The sequence below is a fragment of the Palaemon carinicauda genome, chromosome 2 (genome assembly GCF_036898095.1).
Source record: "Palaemon carinicauda isolate YSFRI2023 chromosome 2, ASM3689809v2, whole genome shotgun sequence".
Taxonomy (NCBI): domain Eukaryota; kingdom Metazoa; phylum Arthropoda; class Malacostraca; order Decapoda; family Palaemonidae; genus Palaemon; species Palaemon carinicauda.
Window position 1 is genome coordinate 44836475 of NC_090726.1, and position 16546 is coordinate 44853020.

General features: G+C 40.6%; 1 protein-coding gene across 1 annotated transcript in view; it reads left to right on the forward strand.

Annotated features, from left to right (window-relative positions):
- Nucleotides 1–16546, forward strand: part of LOC137624501 (alkyldihydroxyacetonephosphate synthase, peroxisomal-like) — a 61676-nt gene that overhangs the window by 29676 nt on the left and 15454 nt on the right. Inside the window, exons 6-12 of the mRNA XM_068355315.1 lie at nucleotides 4373–4509; nucleotides 5870–6048; nucleotides 8075–8254; nucleotides 9247–9372; nucleotides 10513–10643; nucleotides 11801–11915; nucleotides 12250–12383. Coding sequence (XP_068211416.1) covers nucleotides 4373–4509; nucleotides 5870–6048; nucleotides 8075–8254; nucleotides 9247–9372; nucleotides 10513–10643; nucleotides 11801–11915; nucleotides 12250–12383 — 1002 coding nt within the window. The remainder of the gene's footprint in view (nucleotides 1–4372; nucleotides 4510–5869; nucleotides 6049–8074; nucleotides 8255–9246; nucleotides 9373–10512; nucleotides 10644–11800; nucleotides 11916–12249; nucleotides 12384–16546) is intronic.

Below are 16546 nucleotides of genomic sequence, written 5' to 3' on the forward strand. Positions count from 1 at the left end.
TCAGAACACCAGAAGCAATGAAGTGCTTCCGGTGGGAGGAAGACTCCGCCAATTCAAGGATCGTCGGACCTTCGATCCCTGGGCACACAGCATCGTCGACAAGGGTCTAGGCTGGAGTTGGACTCAACCACCCCCAACCTTCCAGCAATTCTTCCAACAATCTCCCCCCCTTCTGGAAGAATATGTCCTAGATCTCTTGAACAAGAAGGTGATTAGGAGGGTAAAGTCAACCAGGTTCCAAGGGAGACTGTTTTGCGTCCCCAAGAAGGACTCAGACAAGCTCAGAGTCATTCTAGTCTTATCCCCCCTCAACAAGTTCATAGCGAACAACAAGTTCAAGATGCTGACTCTTCATCAGATAAGGACCCCTCTGCCTCAGGGTTCCTACACGGTCTCCATAGACCTGGCGGATGCCTATTGGTACATTCCAATGAACCACCACGCTTCCTCCTACCTAGGATTTCGACTCCAAAAGGAAAAGCTACGCCTTCAGGGCCATGCCCTTCGGCCTCAACGTGGCCCCTCGGATCTTCACAAAGCTGGCAGATGCCATCGTTTAACAGCTGCGCCTCCGAGACGTCCAGGTGATGGCCTACCTCGACGACTGGGTAGCCTGGGCTCCATCGCCCGAGGATTGTTTAAAATCCTGCAACAAAGTCACCCAGTTCCTAGAACACCTGGGATTCAAGATAAACGCGAAGAAATCTCGCCTCTCTCCAGCTCAAAGGTTCCAATGTCTAAGAACCCAGTGGAACCTTCAGTCACACCGCCTTTCCATCCCCCAGAAGAAAAGGAAGGAAATAGCAGGGTCTGTCAAGTGACTGCTGAAATCCAAACGGATCTCAAGACGTCAGCAGGAACGAGTTCTAGGCTCTCTACAGTTCGCCTCAGTGACAAACCCAGTGCTACGTGCACAGCTAAAGGATGCCGCGGGAGTCTGGAGACGTTCCGCATCCATCGCTCGAAGAGACCTCAAGAGACGGCTCCCAAACAGACTTCGGCTGCTCCTCAAGCCGTGGTCGGAAGCAAAGGCCCTGAAAAGGTCCATTCCTCTTTAACACCCACCTCCATCACTCAACATCCGCACGGATGCTTCGCTGGAGGGTTGGGGAGGTCACTCCCACCAAAAATAGGCTCAAGGCACATGGTCTCCCCTATTCAAGACGTTTCACATCAACATCTTGGAGGCCATGGCGGTCCTTCTAACGCTGAAGAAACTCTCCCCGCCTCCCTCGATCCATATTCGTCTATCCCTAGACAACTTGGTGGTAGTTCGATGTCTCAATCGCCAAGGCTCAAGATCGCCCCAGATAATCAGGTGCTTCTGACAATCTTCCGTCTGGCAGAGAAGAAGAAATGGCACCTGTCTGCAGTTCACCTACAAGGATCCCGCAACGTGACGGCGGACGCTCTATCCCGGACAAGTCCGATAGAGTCGGAATGGTCTCTAGACGCAAGATCATTCTCCTTCATCTCTCACCAAGTCCCAGAACTTCAGACCGATCTCTTCGCAACGAGCGACAATAATCAACTTCCTCGATATGTAGCCCCGTCCGAGGACCCCAAGGCAGAAGCAGTGGACGCCATGTCACTGGACTGGAACAGATGGTCCAAGATCTACCTGTTCCCTCCCACCAACCTTCTGCTGAAAGTCCTCTCCAAGCTGAGAACCTTCAAAGGGACAGCGGCCCTAGTGGCTCCCAAGTGGCCCCGGAGCAATTGGTACCCCCTGGTCCTAGAGCTGCAGCCCACGCTGATCCCTCTCCCGGGCCCAGTACTCTCCCAGCAAGTACAGAAGTCGACTGTCTTCGCTTCATCATCGAAAATCAAGGACCTTCATCTCATGATTTTCTCTCCCTAGCCGCGAAGAAAAGGTTTGGGATCTTGAAGAAAAGTCTAGACTTCCTCGAGGAATACAAGACCGAATCCACACGACGGCAATACGAATCATCCTGGAGAAAATGGGTCTCATTCGTCAAGGCAAAAATCCTACGGAAATCACCATTGATTTTTGCATGTCCTTCTTTATTCACCTTCACGGACAGGGCTTGGCAGCCAACACGATTTCTACTTGCAAATCGGCCTTGACTAGACCACTAATGTATGCCTCCAACTTGGACAATGATTCGTGCCCTCTCAAGGATCGGACTCAGAAAGTTATCTTTCTTTTTGCTCTTGCTTCAGGAGCCCGAGTCAGCGAAATAGTGGCATTATCAAGGGACGAGGGCCACATCCTGTTTACAGATTCAGGTGACCTTACCCTCTTCCCAGATCCGACGTTTCTCGCCAAAAACGAATTACCCACCAAAAGATGGGGCCCTTGGAGAATATGCCCCCTGAAAGAAGATGCCTCTCTATGTCCAGTAGAGAGCCTCAAGGTCTATCTTCATAGAACTTCGGACTTCGGTGGAGGCCAACTCTTTAAAGGAGAAACTTCGGACAACGACCTGTCACTGTAACAACTAAGAGAGAAAATCACCTACTTCATTCGCAGAGCGGATCCTGACAGTTCACCCGCCGGTCACGATCCTAGAAAAGTTGCATCGTCTCTGAATTTCTTTCAGAGTATGGATTTCGAAAGTCTTAAGAGTTTCACAGGCTGGAAATCCTCGCGTGTTTTCTTCAAACATTATGCGAAACAAGTGCACGAAGTCAAACATTTGTGGTAGCCGCAAGTAGTGTTATGAAACCTGCACCTAACTCTGCATAGAACAGTGAGTTACTTGGGACTCCTCGGGTGCCTATGTTGACCCTCGCGTGATACGTAGTGATTTCAAAAACACTTAGTGCTTTTTCATAGACTGTTCTTCTCCCAGGTGAAATGTCATAGTCGTCACATGAGTGCCGCATGCCTAGAGCATGATGTGTTTTATTTTAATAGACTGACGTTCCTCTGGAACGAGTGCCTACTAATAATTTGAAATTCCCTTTCAGATTCAAGAGCAAGTCTTTCATGACTATGTACATTATAATTTATTGTAAATAACTTTTACAATTTTATTGCATTTTCTTAACATGTTCTGCAATGGTGAAATAAAATTTCTATTTTATTACTTGTGCGTCTCAATCCGCTCCTACTTATACTATGAAATACATGACTGTCATAGTTTTATTATCCCCTTCCTCTTATGTCGATGAAGATGACTAAGGGTTCAACCCTTATCATATACTCACTTCTGCAATGTAATATTCCTACTCGAATACTTACTTACATCATACCTTAGAGACCAGACGACTCTATTCACATACAGTGCCTAACCACCACTTGTCTGCCTTTGTGAATGTTCCTATATGAATGCCAACCATTCAGTCTTGTCTCCGAGTTCTTCATGTTCTCCCAGCAAGGTGAGTAGCCCTTCGATGACCACTTTGATCTTCGGCATGGTCCGTTGGGACTTCGCTGCCAGGGGGGGCAGGAAGTTTCTTCCCATCGGTTCTCTTATTGAGGTTACTATGCTTATCCTGTCAAAGCCCTAGGCACTTCCACTACAAGGGGAAAATCTACCACGATACATTGATTCTCTGGTACTCTTCCATCAGGACGCCATGGCTTGAGCCCAAAAAACGGATTTTGAGCGAAGCGAAAAATCTATTTTTGGGTGAGATAGCCATGGCGTCCTGATGGACCCTCCCTGCTACTTCGTTCAGTTTGTCAGGTCCCACCCTGCGCTGCTGTATCATGGTGATCGGCAAGCAACTGGCTTCAGGATGAGGACGGACGTGGCGTCATCTAGCGGTGGCGCCCGTTTGTTTACGTCTCGAGTACCAAAAGTAGCCACGGACGGGATTAGCTGTGGAACAGCTCCCCAGCTATTCTCTGTCCCTCCATATCGAAGTGTTAACTCTGTATGGGGTGCAGATAGCTATGTGGCGCGTTAATACATGCGTCCCCTGTTGATATACGATGTCTTAAAGGGAAACCTTTAGGATACTCGCTCCAGAAGTTAGAATTCTGTGATAACCTGTGGTTAAATTCTCTGGGAATATCTTAGTAGTTATATACCCAAGGAAGCTACCTAAAAGGAACCTTCCATCAGGACGACATGGCTATCTCACCCAAAAATAGATTTTTCGCTTCGCTCAAAATCCGTTCTATAGTCCATTTCTTTTATCGAGGCAGATTTGCACCGACTCGCAGCGGTGCCCTTTTAGCTCGGAGAAGTTTCCTGATCGCTGATTGTTTAGAATTATCTCGTCCAACCAATCAGCGATCAGGAAACTTTTCCGAGCTAAAAGGGCACCGCTGCGAGTCAGTGCAAATCTGCATCGCTAAAAGAAATTGACTATAGTTAGCATATGAAATATAGAACGTAACTGTGATGTGTCATTACTGAAAGAAATAATTTATACATCTTATCATTTTCCTTTTTAGCGCCGTATATTGTGGGTTGACGAAAAGAATCTGACTGCAAGAATCGAGTCCGGCATCATCGGTCAAGATTTGGAACGTCAGCTAAAAGCGAGAGGTTATGTTACTGGTCATGAACCGGACTCTTATGAATTTTCTAGGTAATTATTGTGGTAAACTGAGGTACCATATTCCAGGAAGGTGTGACATGTCAGATACATTTGAAGCACAGTATGTACTTTGCATGATTTCTAATTCATTTTAAATTTATCCTTGACTTTGTTCATTGTTTTCACCAGGGGTCCATATTGCATTACAGTAATACCCCATTGTACGTCGTTGATTGCTTTTTAATGTGGGTCAGGTTTCCCCCATGCAAAGTGACTTATATGTTCTTTATACCTATACTACATGAATTGAGCACTAGGAAGTACTTAACCTACTAATACTACTGTATTTATAAACCAGATACCTACATTAATTAGCTTCTATTTGAAGTATAGTTCCGTATAGTACAGCACCTCGTCGTTGTTGTGTGACATAGAAACCGATGTAAAGTCGGGTAGAAATAGACGTAAAGTTAGATGATTGATTGATTGATTGATTTAAAGTTTTCAGGCATCCTGACATCTAAGGTCATTGACGCCGGAAAGTTAGATGAAGCAGTGTAAAGGGAATTGATTTTATTTTTGTATTTAATACTTATTTAAATTGTTTGCAAGCTATATCTTATAAAAGTCAGTCTAAATGTTTTTTTCTAGGGAGTTAGTGCTCTCAGCGCACCTCGTATGGAGCGCTGTTGGCATTACTTGAATGATTTTGCAGTGTTTATTCGGCCACAGCTATACCACTCTATCCATCAGCATTTCTTCCATTGTCTTCTTTTCTTCCATCTTACTGTCTAACCTCATTAAACTTTCACTTCATAGAGCACAGCAGGGTTTTCCCATGGTTGCCCTTTGCTGCTGAATGGCCTCACTGGGCCCAGTGCTGTGCCACTATTCCTACATACATACATATACCAAGGCACTTCCCCCAATTTTGGGGGGTAGCCAACATCAACAAATGAAACAAAACAAAAAGGGGACCTCTACTCTCTACGTTCCTCCCAGCCTAACAAGGGACTCAACCGAGTTCAGCTGGTACTGCTAGGGTGCCACAGCCCACCCTCCCATATTATCCACCACAGATGAAGCTTAATAATGCTGAATCCCCTACTGCTGCTACCTCCGCGGTCATCTAAGGCCTCGGAGGCAGCAGCAGGGCCTACCGGAACTGCGTCACAATCGCTCGCCATTCATTCCTATTTCTAGCACGCTCTCTTGCCTCGCTCACATCTATCCTCCTATCACCCAGAGCTTCCTTCACTCCATCCATCCACCCAAACCTTGGTCTTCCTCTTGTACTTCTCCCATCAACTCTTGCATTCATCACCTTCTTTAGCAGACAGCCACTATTCCTAAATTCTAAAATTTCAAATCCAATCAGTCTGAAAAATGCTAAATAACTTCTCCTTTGCAGTCTTGGTGGATGGGTGGCGACAAGAGCCTCGGGAATGAAGAAGAACATTTACGGAAATATCGAAGACCTTGTCGTACAAGTCAAAGTAGTAACTCCCAGAGGAACTGTCGAGCGTTACACCGCCGGTCCCAGGGTATCGGCTGGTCCTGATGTGCAGCATTTCATTATGGGTTCAGAAGGTATACTGTAGTTATTGTAATTCTCTAGTTGTAATATTGCATGCATTATTTTTTTTTTTCTTTCAGATTATTTACGTATCTTCGGTTAGATGTGGTTATTTCTCATTGCAGTGAATTTTCACCAAGATAAGATTGCAAGAAACAATGTCATTATATCCCTCATTTTACTGTAACTTACCTTTCTCTTCAAGTTTTTTTTATTAATTATATTAACTTTTTCATGTCAAAAGCAAAGTATATCACAAATAAGGTTTATAATTTTAAAAGAGTCATGGCCGTATTAGATAAAAAATATTATTTTGCCTTATCCCCCAGATCTAAATTAGTTTTTTATTATAGTAATGGAGAATCAGACAAAAGTTTTGGTAGATGTTATCTAAGGTGATACAGTCTTTGAGCACCAGAGAAGAGGCATCCTCAAGTAATTAAAAAGTACTTTTATTGTTGTCATTGAAATGATAATTTATCTAGACTCATTTGGTGCTAAAAAATTTTAGGTAATCAAGTAATCATTTACCAACAGAAAACAATTTTTCATACCATTGTGGGCCATTGGTCTCTCACAGTACTTTGGGTTAATGTAAACCATCAGATAATTGTGTTAGATTAAGCAACCATACTATATTAGACCAACAGGAACCATCTAACAACTTTGGGGGATTGAGTTACTATGACTCAGGAGGTTGGAATTCAGAATGGTTTCAGATATAAGTGTAAATGACCTGAAATGTGAAGGGTTCTATGGGTAAACCTTCATGAAATGTTTTCCAGCTACATGGTTTAGATAATTTATATGAAATTCGCTGATCTTGGATATAGAATGGAGACAAATACATAGTTACAGCAGCATGCAGTTATCCCTAAGTATTTGCAAATTTGATTGTTCATGGTGGAGGTCAGAAAAATTCTTTTAACCTTTTAACCCCAAAGGACGTACTGGTACGTTTCACAAAACTCATCCCTTTACCCCCATGGACGTACCAGTACGTCCTTGCAAAAAACTGCTTTATACATTTTTTTTTTGCATATTGTTGATAACTTTATGAGAAACTTCAGGGATTTTCCAAAAGAATGAGACCAACCTGACCTCTCTATTACAAAAATTAAGGCTGTTATAGCAATTTAAAAAAAATATATTGTAAAATGTGCTTTAAAAAAAATGCCTAGGGGTAAAGGGTTGGAAAGTTCGAAATAGCTTGGGGGTAAAAGGGTTAAGTAATATTTTGGGCTTTTGTAGTATTCACAGTTGTATAACAGCAAGCACAGGAGATAATTCGTAATTGTATAATAGTTGATACGGCTTAACTGGAAGCTAAATCAATAATTACACAAAGTTTGAATATTCACTTGTTTAACAGAACAGCACCAGTTTTTTCAACCTGGCTCTCCTATGAAGCACTTGAAACCTAAATAACTCAAACTATCTAGAGAAAGGGGCACCACTGATCGCAGTTATATGAGAGTTATATAGAATAGCATTTGCAGTTACTTATCAATGGGAGAGTGAGTTAAGGAGATTGGTACTATTGTATATGTGTGAATTTTCAAGCCCTTTTGTAATACTGGTATTCCTTTTTGTCCTTGTTGTCTGGCCCTGTCTTGTAATTGCTATTATATAACTGTTGCATTCCTGTATTTAGTGTTGCACTTTATAACTATAATATAATTTGCTTTTTATGTATTTCTTATCTAGATTAAGAATATTTATTTTATCTATAAAGTATAAAGAAGTATGGGGTACATTCACTGGTATTTCGGTTACCTAATATTACGGGCCGACTATTGATTTTCCAAAGGCCTTAATTTACCTTTAGTGTTCCCATGCAAGCTCCAATCATAATGGTTCCCAGAATTCCTGGATCTCATTTTGAATTCTTGGGAAAAAGAATCATAACTTAGCCAAACCTTCTGAGACTTAAACTTTATTTGTGGTCTTTGTTTTAATTATACTGTATATTGTTTTATACAGTAAAAACTGTAATGAGTGTGATATGAATATATGAGAATTCCTTTTTTATATTAACAGGCACTCTAGGAGTTATCACCGAAGTAACGTTGAAGATACGTCCTGTGCCGCAAGTCCAACATTACGGTTCAATCGTGTTCCCCAATTTTACCATGGGTGTTAATTGTATGAGAGAGGTGGCTTTTCATCGTTGCCAGCCTGCTTCCATTAGACTTTTGGACAATGAGCAATTCAAGTTCGGTAAGTGATACAAATATCTATACTAACGGTTTAGCTAATAGAATCGTAAATTTTTCTTTACTCATGCTTTTTTGTATCTTGCATGGCACACTGAATGGTACTGATATTTTTGCAGTGTTCCTTTTATCCCAGCTACATTGCTTTCAATCTTTTACTTTCATTAATTCCTACTGTTCTGTTTCTAAATAGCTGCCCAGTTTTTACTATATCTTTCTCTAGTTTTCTTGTTTAAGAGCTCATCATTTGGGAGTACCCTACTTGACTTGGTTGCCTTTTTAAAAGTAATATGAAAATTTATTATAACTGGTTAAATTCAGTATAAATTTGCACTGATATTTATCTTTTTACATGATTATGCAAACACTAGGTGCTGATGATTATAAGTTTGAGTATTTACAAACTGACAGGACCTCTTATACTATACTAGAGGCCTAAGGCTATTTAAAGGAAAGAAGATGAAATATTTTTTAGTTTTTTCGCTGTAAATGTCCATACTGCACAAGCATGCTTGGAGAGAGAATCTTAGAGGGGAGGTGCTTAGTAATAATGTAAGATAATGGAATGGAGAGATGACTATACAGTAAATCAATGTAGCGACAGAAAAGAAAGAAAAGTGAAAGGTACAATCGGAAAATCTTTGCTAGAGCTTATAAATATTTACATATACCCAATTGTTGTATATTTTAGTAGTGGTATTCAGTATAATATTAGGGAAAATAGTTCTTTTTATTGGAAAAACCTTTTGACTAACTATGTGAGATTTGAAAATTCTGACATGTTTTGTTGAAAAAAATTCACAATTTACCAGAATTTTTTATACTGTATCTAGGTTGTGAGAGCCTGCAGAAATCTCATTAAGGAAATAAGAATGAGTAAATTTCAAAAAGGGTTTGAGAATAATAATTATAGCTCCATATAAATGATAGCTCCATGTATGTTATTATTATAATGATAACGTGTTTTACTTTTGTTGAAATCACATGCTTTTGCAGGTCATGCCTTGAAACCACCCTCTGGAATTATGGGCCTTCTTACTGATGGAATTAAGAAGATGTACCTTACTCGCATTAGGGGATTTGATATCAACACCATGTGTGTTGCTACATTGCTCTTTGAAGGTACAGTACAGTTGTCTTTATTGAATTTTGAAATAGCATTGCAAAGAATGTGTGGGCATGCTGATTGGTATGGGAGAAGCAAAAGTCTGTCCTGTAGACTAGAGTTGGGAAGTTCAGAAAGGTATTAGTAAAGTTCTTGTTTTGTTTGGAGCTACTCGCTGAGTCTTTGGAGGTCGTCGTTGGTTACCTATAATGCTTATAGAAACTTGTTCCTCTTGGGGAACTTCACTTGTTTGCTTCACTGATGAACCTGTTTGATGGACGGACAGGAAAGGCGCTACCTCCATGTTCGAGCGCTCCAGGGTTTCCCCTTTACCCATTGCATGCAAGAGATGCTCTTACTTTCAAAAGCATTGATACAATGTTGGGAGTACTGGAATGACAAATTATTCAGTGTATGCATATCAATATTTTTGAAATTTGGATTGCATCCTTGGTTCAGCAAATATTCAACACCTAAAGTAGTCACTTGAAGGCGCAGATGAGCATCACTTTTACAGTTCATATCAACAAGCAGGGAGGTATGGTCTTCCTGCCTCTGCTTGTTAGCTTATCAGCTACATGAGCTGGCAGTTTGCCACTGTCATGTTGTCAGCCAGGTATAATCCAAGCAGGCAGAAGGTCATGGCTGACTAGCCCACTTACTAAAGGTAAGTAATTGGGCTAGTGTGATCCCTTAATTCCTTGAGCCACTGGAAGATTTTTAAGAGATGTGAAGACTTGTGTTAATAAATATGTTTGCCACACGAGTGATGAATAAAAACAATCTTAGTGGCATGGGGTGGCTCAACAAGAAATCCCTCTCCCATAAACAACAGTGCTCTAACACACTTTAGTACATTATGGACCAATGCCATTAAAAATAGAAAATTATACGTGCTGTATTAATGGAAATGCAAGTTTAGGGAAGATTGGAAGATTACATATTTTTGAGTAGATTGTATGGCATATTCTTTAAGAATGATAAATTGTATGCAGTATTTCATATATTTTCAATATTTGGGAAGACTTCTGAAAGTATATTTTGGGAATAAAATTTTCTATTATTATTATTATTACTGATAAATTTTCATACAAAGTTTACTGTGTTTTGCATAGTTTTTCCAAGTTTTTATAGCAATATTATATATCTTCCTGTAGGATCAGAACAAGAAGTTGCCGCGCAAGAAAAGCGTTTATACGACATAGCTTTGAATAATGGTGGTATCCCAGCTGGAGATGCGAATGGGCAAAGAGGCTACATGCTTACATTTGTCATAGCATATATAAGGGTAAGTATGGCATGTTCTCACACCTACAGGCTTAGCATTTGTAATAGCATACCTTAGTGCATTGCAAATTTTTACAATATACAAACCCTAATTTTAAAATTACCTATTCCTCTTATGGCAGTTTACAGTGGGCCCTACTTGGCTTACTATTGATAATGGTATTATTGTTATTATTATTACTAGCCAAGCTATAACCCCAATTGGAAAAGCAAGATGCTATAAGCCCAAGGGCTCCAACAGGGAAAAATATTGGCTCCCAGCTGCATTGTTTTCTCCCCCTTGCTATACGTCATATTTTTTTTTTTTTTTTTTCAAGAAGAGTTCTTTAGATAAACCCTAAAAGCCTCTAGCTGTGACTCAGAGGTCTTTTTAAAATATTCTATAATAAATACATCAATGAGTAGGGATTATAAACCTAAAGAAAATGTCATTCGTTCTTCTCTCTATCTCTAAAATTATTGCTCTGAAATTAGTGACTGATTGATCTTGGCCTTCTTAAAGAAGCAGTTGCTAAAGGATCATGATTGGGATTGTCACATTTTGCCACGATCTGAGGATTGTGGTAAACTGGAATGTTGAAGAAATCATTCTAAAAGAATAAAGAGGAAGGACATGGACCATATAGCAATTTAGGCAGACAGTCCAAAGATCACATGAGACTGAAAAACACTCATTTCATATGTTAACCCCTTGGAAGGGATAGTTTATCATGAATCTATTAGAAGGGGTGACAATCTGAGTGAACTGTCAGCTGTGGGTAACTACTGGGGCATGTAATATGAAAATTGAGATAGAATTTTTGTAATTTACGTACCGTGGGAGCAATTATACGGATAGTAATGTTAATAATGTCATTACTTGAATTACATCCAATAGTTATAAAAATCTGGATGAGATAATAAAAATCAAATGGTTTTGATTTTTATTTGTGTATTTTCTGTTTGAGACAGAAAGTGTACCTGCTAAGTATTAAATTTTTTATCTAGATTATACTCCACTTGTAGTAATTTTGTTTTCACTAGATCACTGAATTGTTATTGGAAATAATTAAAGAATGTACCATTAGTATTGGTAGAGAATGTGTTAGGTTTGATATGCATTATACTATGGTGAATAATTTGAAGTTGCATAAATTATTATTTTTTTTTTGACTTTAGGACTTGGGTTTTGACTATGGCATTGTAGCAGAGTCCTTTGAAACCTCAGTCCCATGGGATCGTGTACAAACCCTCTGCCATAATGTTAAACATCGCATCAAAATGGACTGTAAAGGTGAGTATCATATCAAGAATAAGATATTTTGTTTTGATTTTTTCCTTGCGGATTTTTATACTTGCAGTTTGTGGCCAGCTCTGTAAGAGTTAAATTTAACTTATACATACATATACCAAGGCACTTCCCCCAATTTTGGGGGTAGCCGACATCAAACAAATGAAACAAAAAAGGGGACCTCTCCTCTCTACGTTCCTCCCAGCATGACAAGGGACTCAACTTAGGGTGCTGGTAAATCCCTCATTAGTAGCGTGATGATAATCTAACGATGATAATTGTGTAAAATTAGTGTATGAAATTCAATATATCTTCATTTACCATTATTTATTTTCAGAAAGGGGTATCAAACACACATTTGTGACCTGCCGAGTGACGCAGACATACGATGCTGGTGCTTGTGTTTACTTTTACTTCGCGTTTAACTATCGTGGACTTTCAGACCCTGTACATGTTTATGAAACAATTGAGGTAAGTTTTATCTAGTTAAGGCAAACTATTTTTAATGGAATTTTGAAGTTTGATTCAAAATAACCTACCAGAAATATGAAGCTAAGAAATTCTTTCTATTTTTTAGAATTTAAAAGCAGAATGAATATTTAATCAACTTAGTTTATTTTTCATTATTTGTCCAAACTAGCTATTATGCTATTGTCATTTTTGTTTAATAAAAGTGATAGATTTTTGTACAGTAGTTGAGACGAACTATATTATTGTCCCTGTGTAATTCATTTAAGAATATATAGTTACTGTTTCCGAGTATTATTAATTAGACTATTGTTTATAATTGCTTTTCCATACCACAACTATTCCCAGATGCTTCATTCTATGGTAAAAAAATGAAGAAAATATCAGTCTACTGGTAGGGTATGTGAGAAGGCAAGTTTGTAGGATCTGCAACAGCCTACAGGATCCTTTTTTGTGCATCCACATGTGTTTGGCTGCACATTCATATGTCCCAAGAATTTGTTTTGTTCTTACAAGACCTTATTTTAGAGGTTTTATTTCTCTTCTAATTTTAAATATTTAACTTAGCCGGTGAATATATAATAGCTGCTACTCAGCGGCTCGACAGAAAACACACTAAAAAAACTCGCGAGCGATCGTTATGAAGGTTGCGGGTGTGCCCACCAGCGCCAACTATCGGCCAGATACCACTCTTGCATGTAAACAAACCCTTCAATTCTTCTCTGTCGACCTTGACGACAAGACGTATCATTACTCGCTGTAGAACCTGGAGTTTTCTCAACATATTTGGTGAAGTACTTCATTTTGGTTTGAGCTTTCGCAGTGCAGGTGTTTTATCTTCAACTTAAATCTTGAACTCGTTTTTGGATAGATTTAATTTTTGATGACTTTGGATTGTTTTTTTGGACTTTCTTTGACTTTTAGATGGCCGACCCTTCCCTTAGTACGGAAGTGTGTTTTAGGCTTTTAGCAATTATCTTATCACGTTATAAATTAATTATAGATTTTCCTCTATATATTTTATATCTCAACCGCCTTTATTAGGCCTCTTCGATTAGCTTTCCATTTATAATAAACATCAAGATAAATTTTAATGATTTGTTTATATGCGACCTTTCCTGAGAGTAGGCGGTCCTAACTTGGAAACCTAAGTTAAACAACGTTGAGCCCTTTCAATCGTAAATAACTTTTACAGAGCTAATGATTTAAAACTTATTAAATGAATATTTTTTAGTAGATATTTTATGAAAGATTTTCTTTGAATAGTCTTCTTACTGTTTCAAAGATGAACTAACGTTTAGTTTATTTATGCTACGCAGTTTGCGTTCTATCGTTACGATAGAGAGAGAGAGTATCACGGTTTCACTTTGCAGAAAGAGTAAATCGATTCTGACGTTTTGTTCATTCTTCTTTCAAAGCTTTAATGTTTTAAATTCTATTTTAAAGGAACTTTTTAATTGAAAAACCTTTCAGTTTTTTCCTTTGGTCAAATAACCTGTTTATTGACGAAAAGTAAGTGGGCTCTTCTCTTCGGTGCGAAATCAAGAGAGAGAGAGAGAGAGGAGAGAGAACGTTCCGATCTTTATTCTCGTCCCAAGCGAGTAACGTTGTTCTCGAGTTACTCTCGTCCCTAGTCTCTGTACGGGGAGAAAGGATAAAACGTTTTTAGTTTTTATTCTCGTCCCAAGGCACTGTACGGTGAGAGATTGAAAACGTAGTTTTGAATGAACTAGTGTTTAGTCTCTCCCAGCCACTGATCTTTTTACCTTAAAATATGTTTACTGTTTTTTGCTTGTATTAATGTGCTTACATTATACGACTGATTTCGCAATTATAACCTTTTGATGAGGGTAGAATTGCGTGCTTCAGGTAGAAATCAGTTTTATTCATACCTAATGTGAATTGTTAAAAAATTTGATTTCAGTGAAATAAGTGCAAAACAGAAAATCGTAGTGATAAAGTGATATTGCGCAAAGTGTTATCAGTGTTGCGACCGAGGGTTCGTCTGTTCGTGCCTGTCGTTCGCCTAGTCCGAGACCTCTTGCAAGCTCCCAAGCCCAGGGAAGAAGTAATGTCGTACGACTTATGGGTTCGAGAGGCCTTGATCAGCGAACAGACGATCCCTCTATGGTATCAGGCGTATCTCACCAAGATCACCCCTACCATAAGGCGAGAGAGACGATTTTCTCCTCGTCATCCGAAGGCTTTTCGCATAAGAAACCGTGGAACAAGGTTTCGAGGCCCTTTAAGCGAAAGTCAGTCCTTTCAGGACAGGTCCAGCGTCCTGGTTTTAACTATTAGGACAGCTCTGACCCTATGCAGTCATCGGAAGACTGCTCGCCGCCTAAACAAAAGCGTAACACAGGCTCCGAGAGTCTTTTTGTAGGCAAGGTTTTGCAGTCACAGACGTTACCCTCGTCTCTTACCACAACCATTCCCGTTGATCCTAAATGGGTTGTACGGCAAGACATGCAGAATAAGCTTGCCTCTCTTATGGAAGACTATTCTGCCGATAAGGTTCACGTTGATCCTAGCCGTTTATCTCATCGAGATCCTGGCCTTCAGCCGCCCAAACGAACCTTTGTGCGTCCTGTTGACGTTGGCGTAGCTAAGTCACGTCAGTCACGATATGTAGAGCCTCACTCGATGCGGTCACGTGTTGATTTTCAGCCGCATTTGGACGTTAGGCCGCTTCCTAATGCTCCTGTTGACGTTCAGGACGTTCGCCAACCAGCGGAGTTGACTTGTTTTGACGCTGAGCGTCAACTACCGCAGTCTAGAGTTGTTTTGACTGCTCAGACTAGGCAGTCAAAACAGTCTCGAGTGGACGCCGAGCGTCCTCCCGCACCTGTTGTTGTTGACAGTTCACAGACTGTTAAGCAGTTACATGACGTTGCGTCCTGGTCCGCTACTAATGCACCAGTGCGTGTGGACTCTGCTCTGCTTGTAAAGCATTGCCACCACGGTAGGTCTCTCCCTTGCTTGAGACTCGGCTATTGTCGGACAAGGTTCCTTCAGATGAGGAAGTTGCTGTTCCCCCTCCTACTGATATTCCCTTGAGGACTCTGTCAGACGGAGAGGAGCCTAAAGCTGCTTAGCCCTCTATGGACTTTAAATAAATCATGCTGATTTTTAAGGATCTTTGTCCGGATCTTTTGGTAACTGCTGCTCCTCGTTCGCCTAAACGTCAGAGTTTACACTAGGCCTAGCTACTTCGAAGCCGTTGTTTTATAAGCTAGTGCTCTCTCGCTCTTCTAAGAGAGCTTTACGTTTGCTAGGCGACTGGTTTATCACCAGGAGGAGTTTGGGGGAGACAGCCTTTGCTTTCCCTACTTTTAAGCTGGCTTATAGAGCGAGAGTCTGATATGACACGAGAGAAGTTCTCGGCTTGGGAGTTCCTGCCTCTGCCCAGATAGACTTCTCAAACCTCATAGACTCTCCCTGGCGCCTGGCCATGAGACGCTCCAAGATTTTATGGTCGACTTCATAGCTATTTTCGAGCGTTTGAAGTTTTGCTGTACAATTATGTCATGCATAAACAAGGCTTTCAGGGATGGCTCCAATGATCTTACAGCCACGTTCTCTGCAGGAACAAGTCCCTCAGGGATGGCTCCAATGATCTGGCAGCCATGTTCACTGCAGGAGTACGTAAGAGGCAAGTGCGCTCAATGTGTTCATTGTCAAGACAAACTTCACGATGAAGTCTACCAGGCTGTCTTGACAGCATTTGTGGAAGGCGACTGGATGGTCTCTCTCGACCTTCAGGAGGCATACTTCCACATTCCTATACACCCGGATTCCCAACCGTTTCTGAGGTTTGTTTACAGGAATGTGGGGTACCAGTTTCGAGCCCTGTGCTTTGGCCTCAGTCCTGCTCCTCTCGTGTTTACGAGGCTCATGAGGAATGTGGCAAAATCCCTCCATCTATCGGGGATCTGAGCCTCCCTGTACTTGGATGACTGGCTTCTCAAAGCATCGTCCAGTCTTCGCTGTCTGCAGGATCTACATTGGACGTTGAGTCTGGCCAGGGAGTTGGGACTTTTGGTCAACCTAAAAGTCCCAACTGATCCTATCCCAGATTATTCTATATTTGGGGATGGAGATTTGCAGTCCAGTTTTTTTTTTTCGGGCTTTTCCGTCTGCCACCGAATAGAACAAGCCCTGCT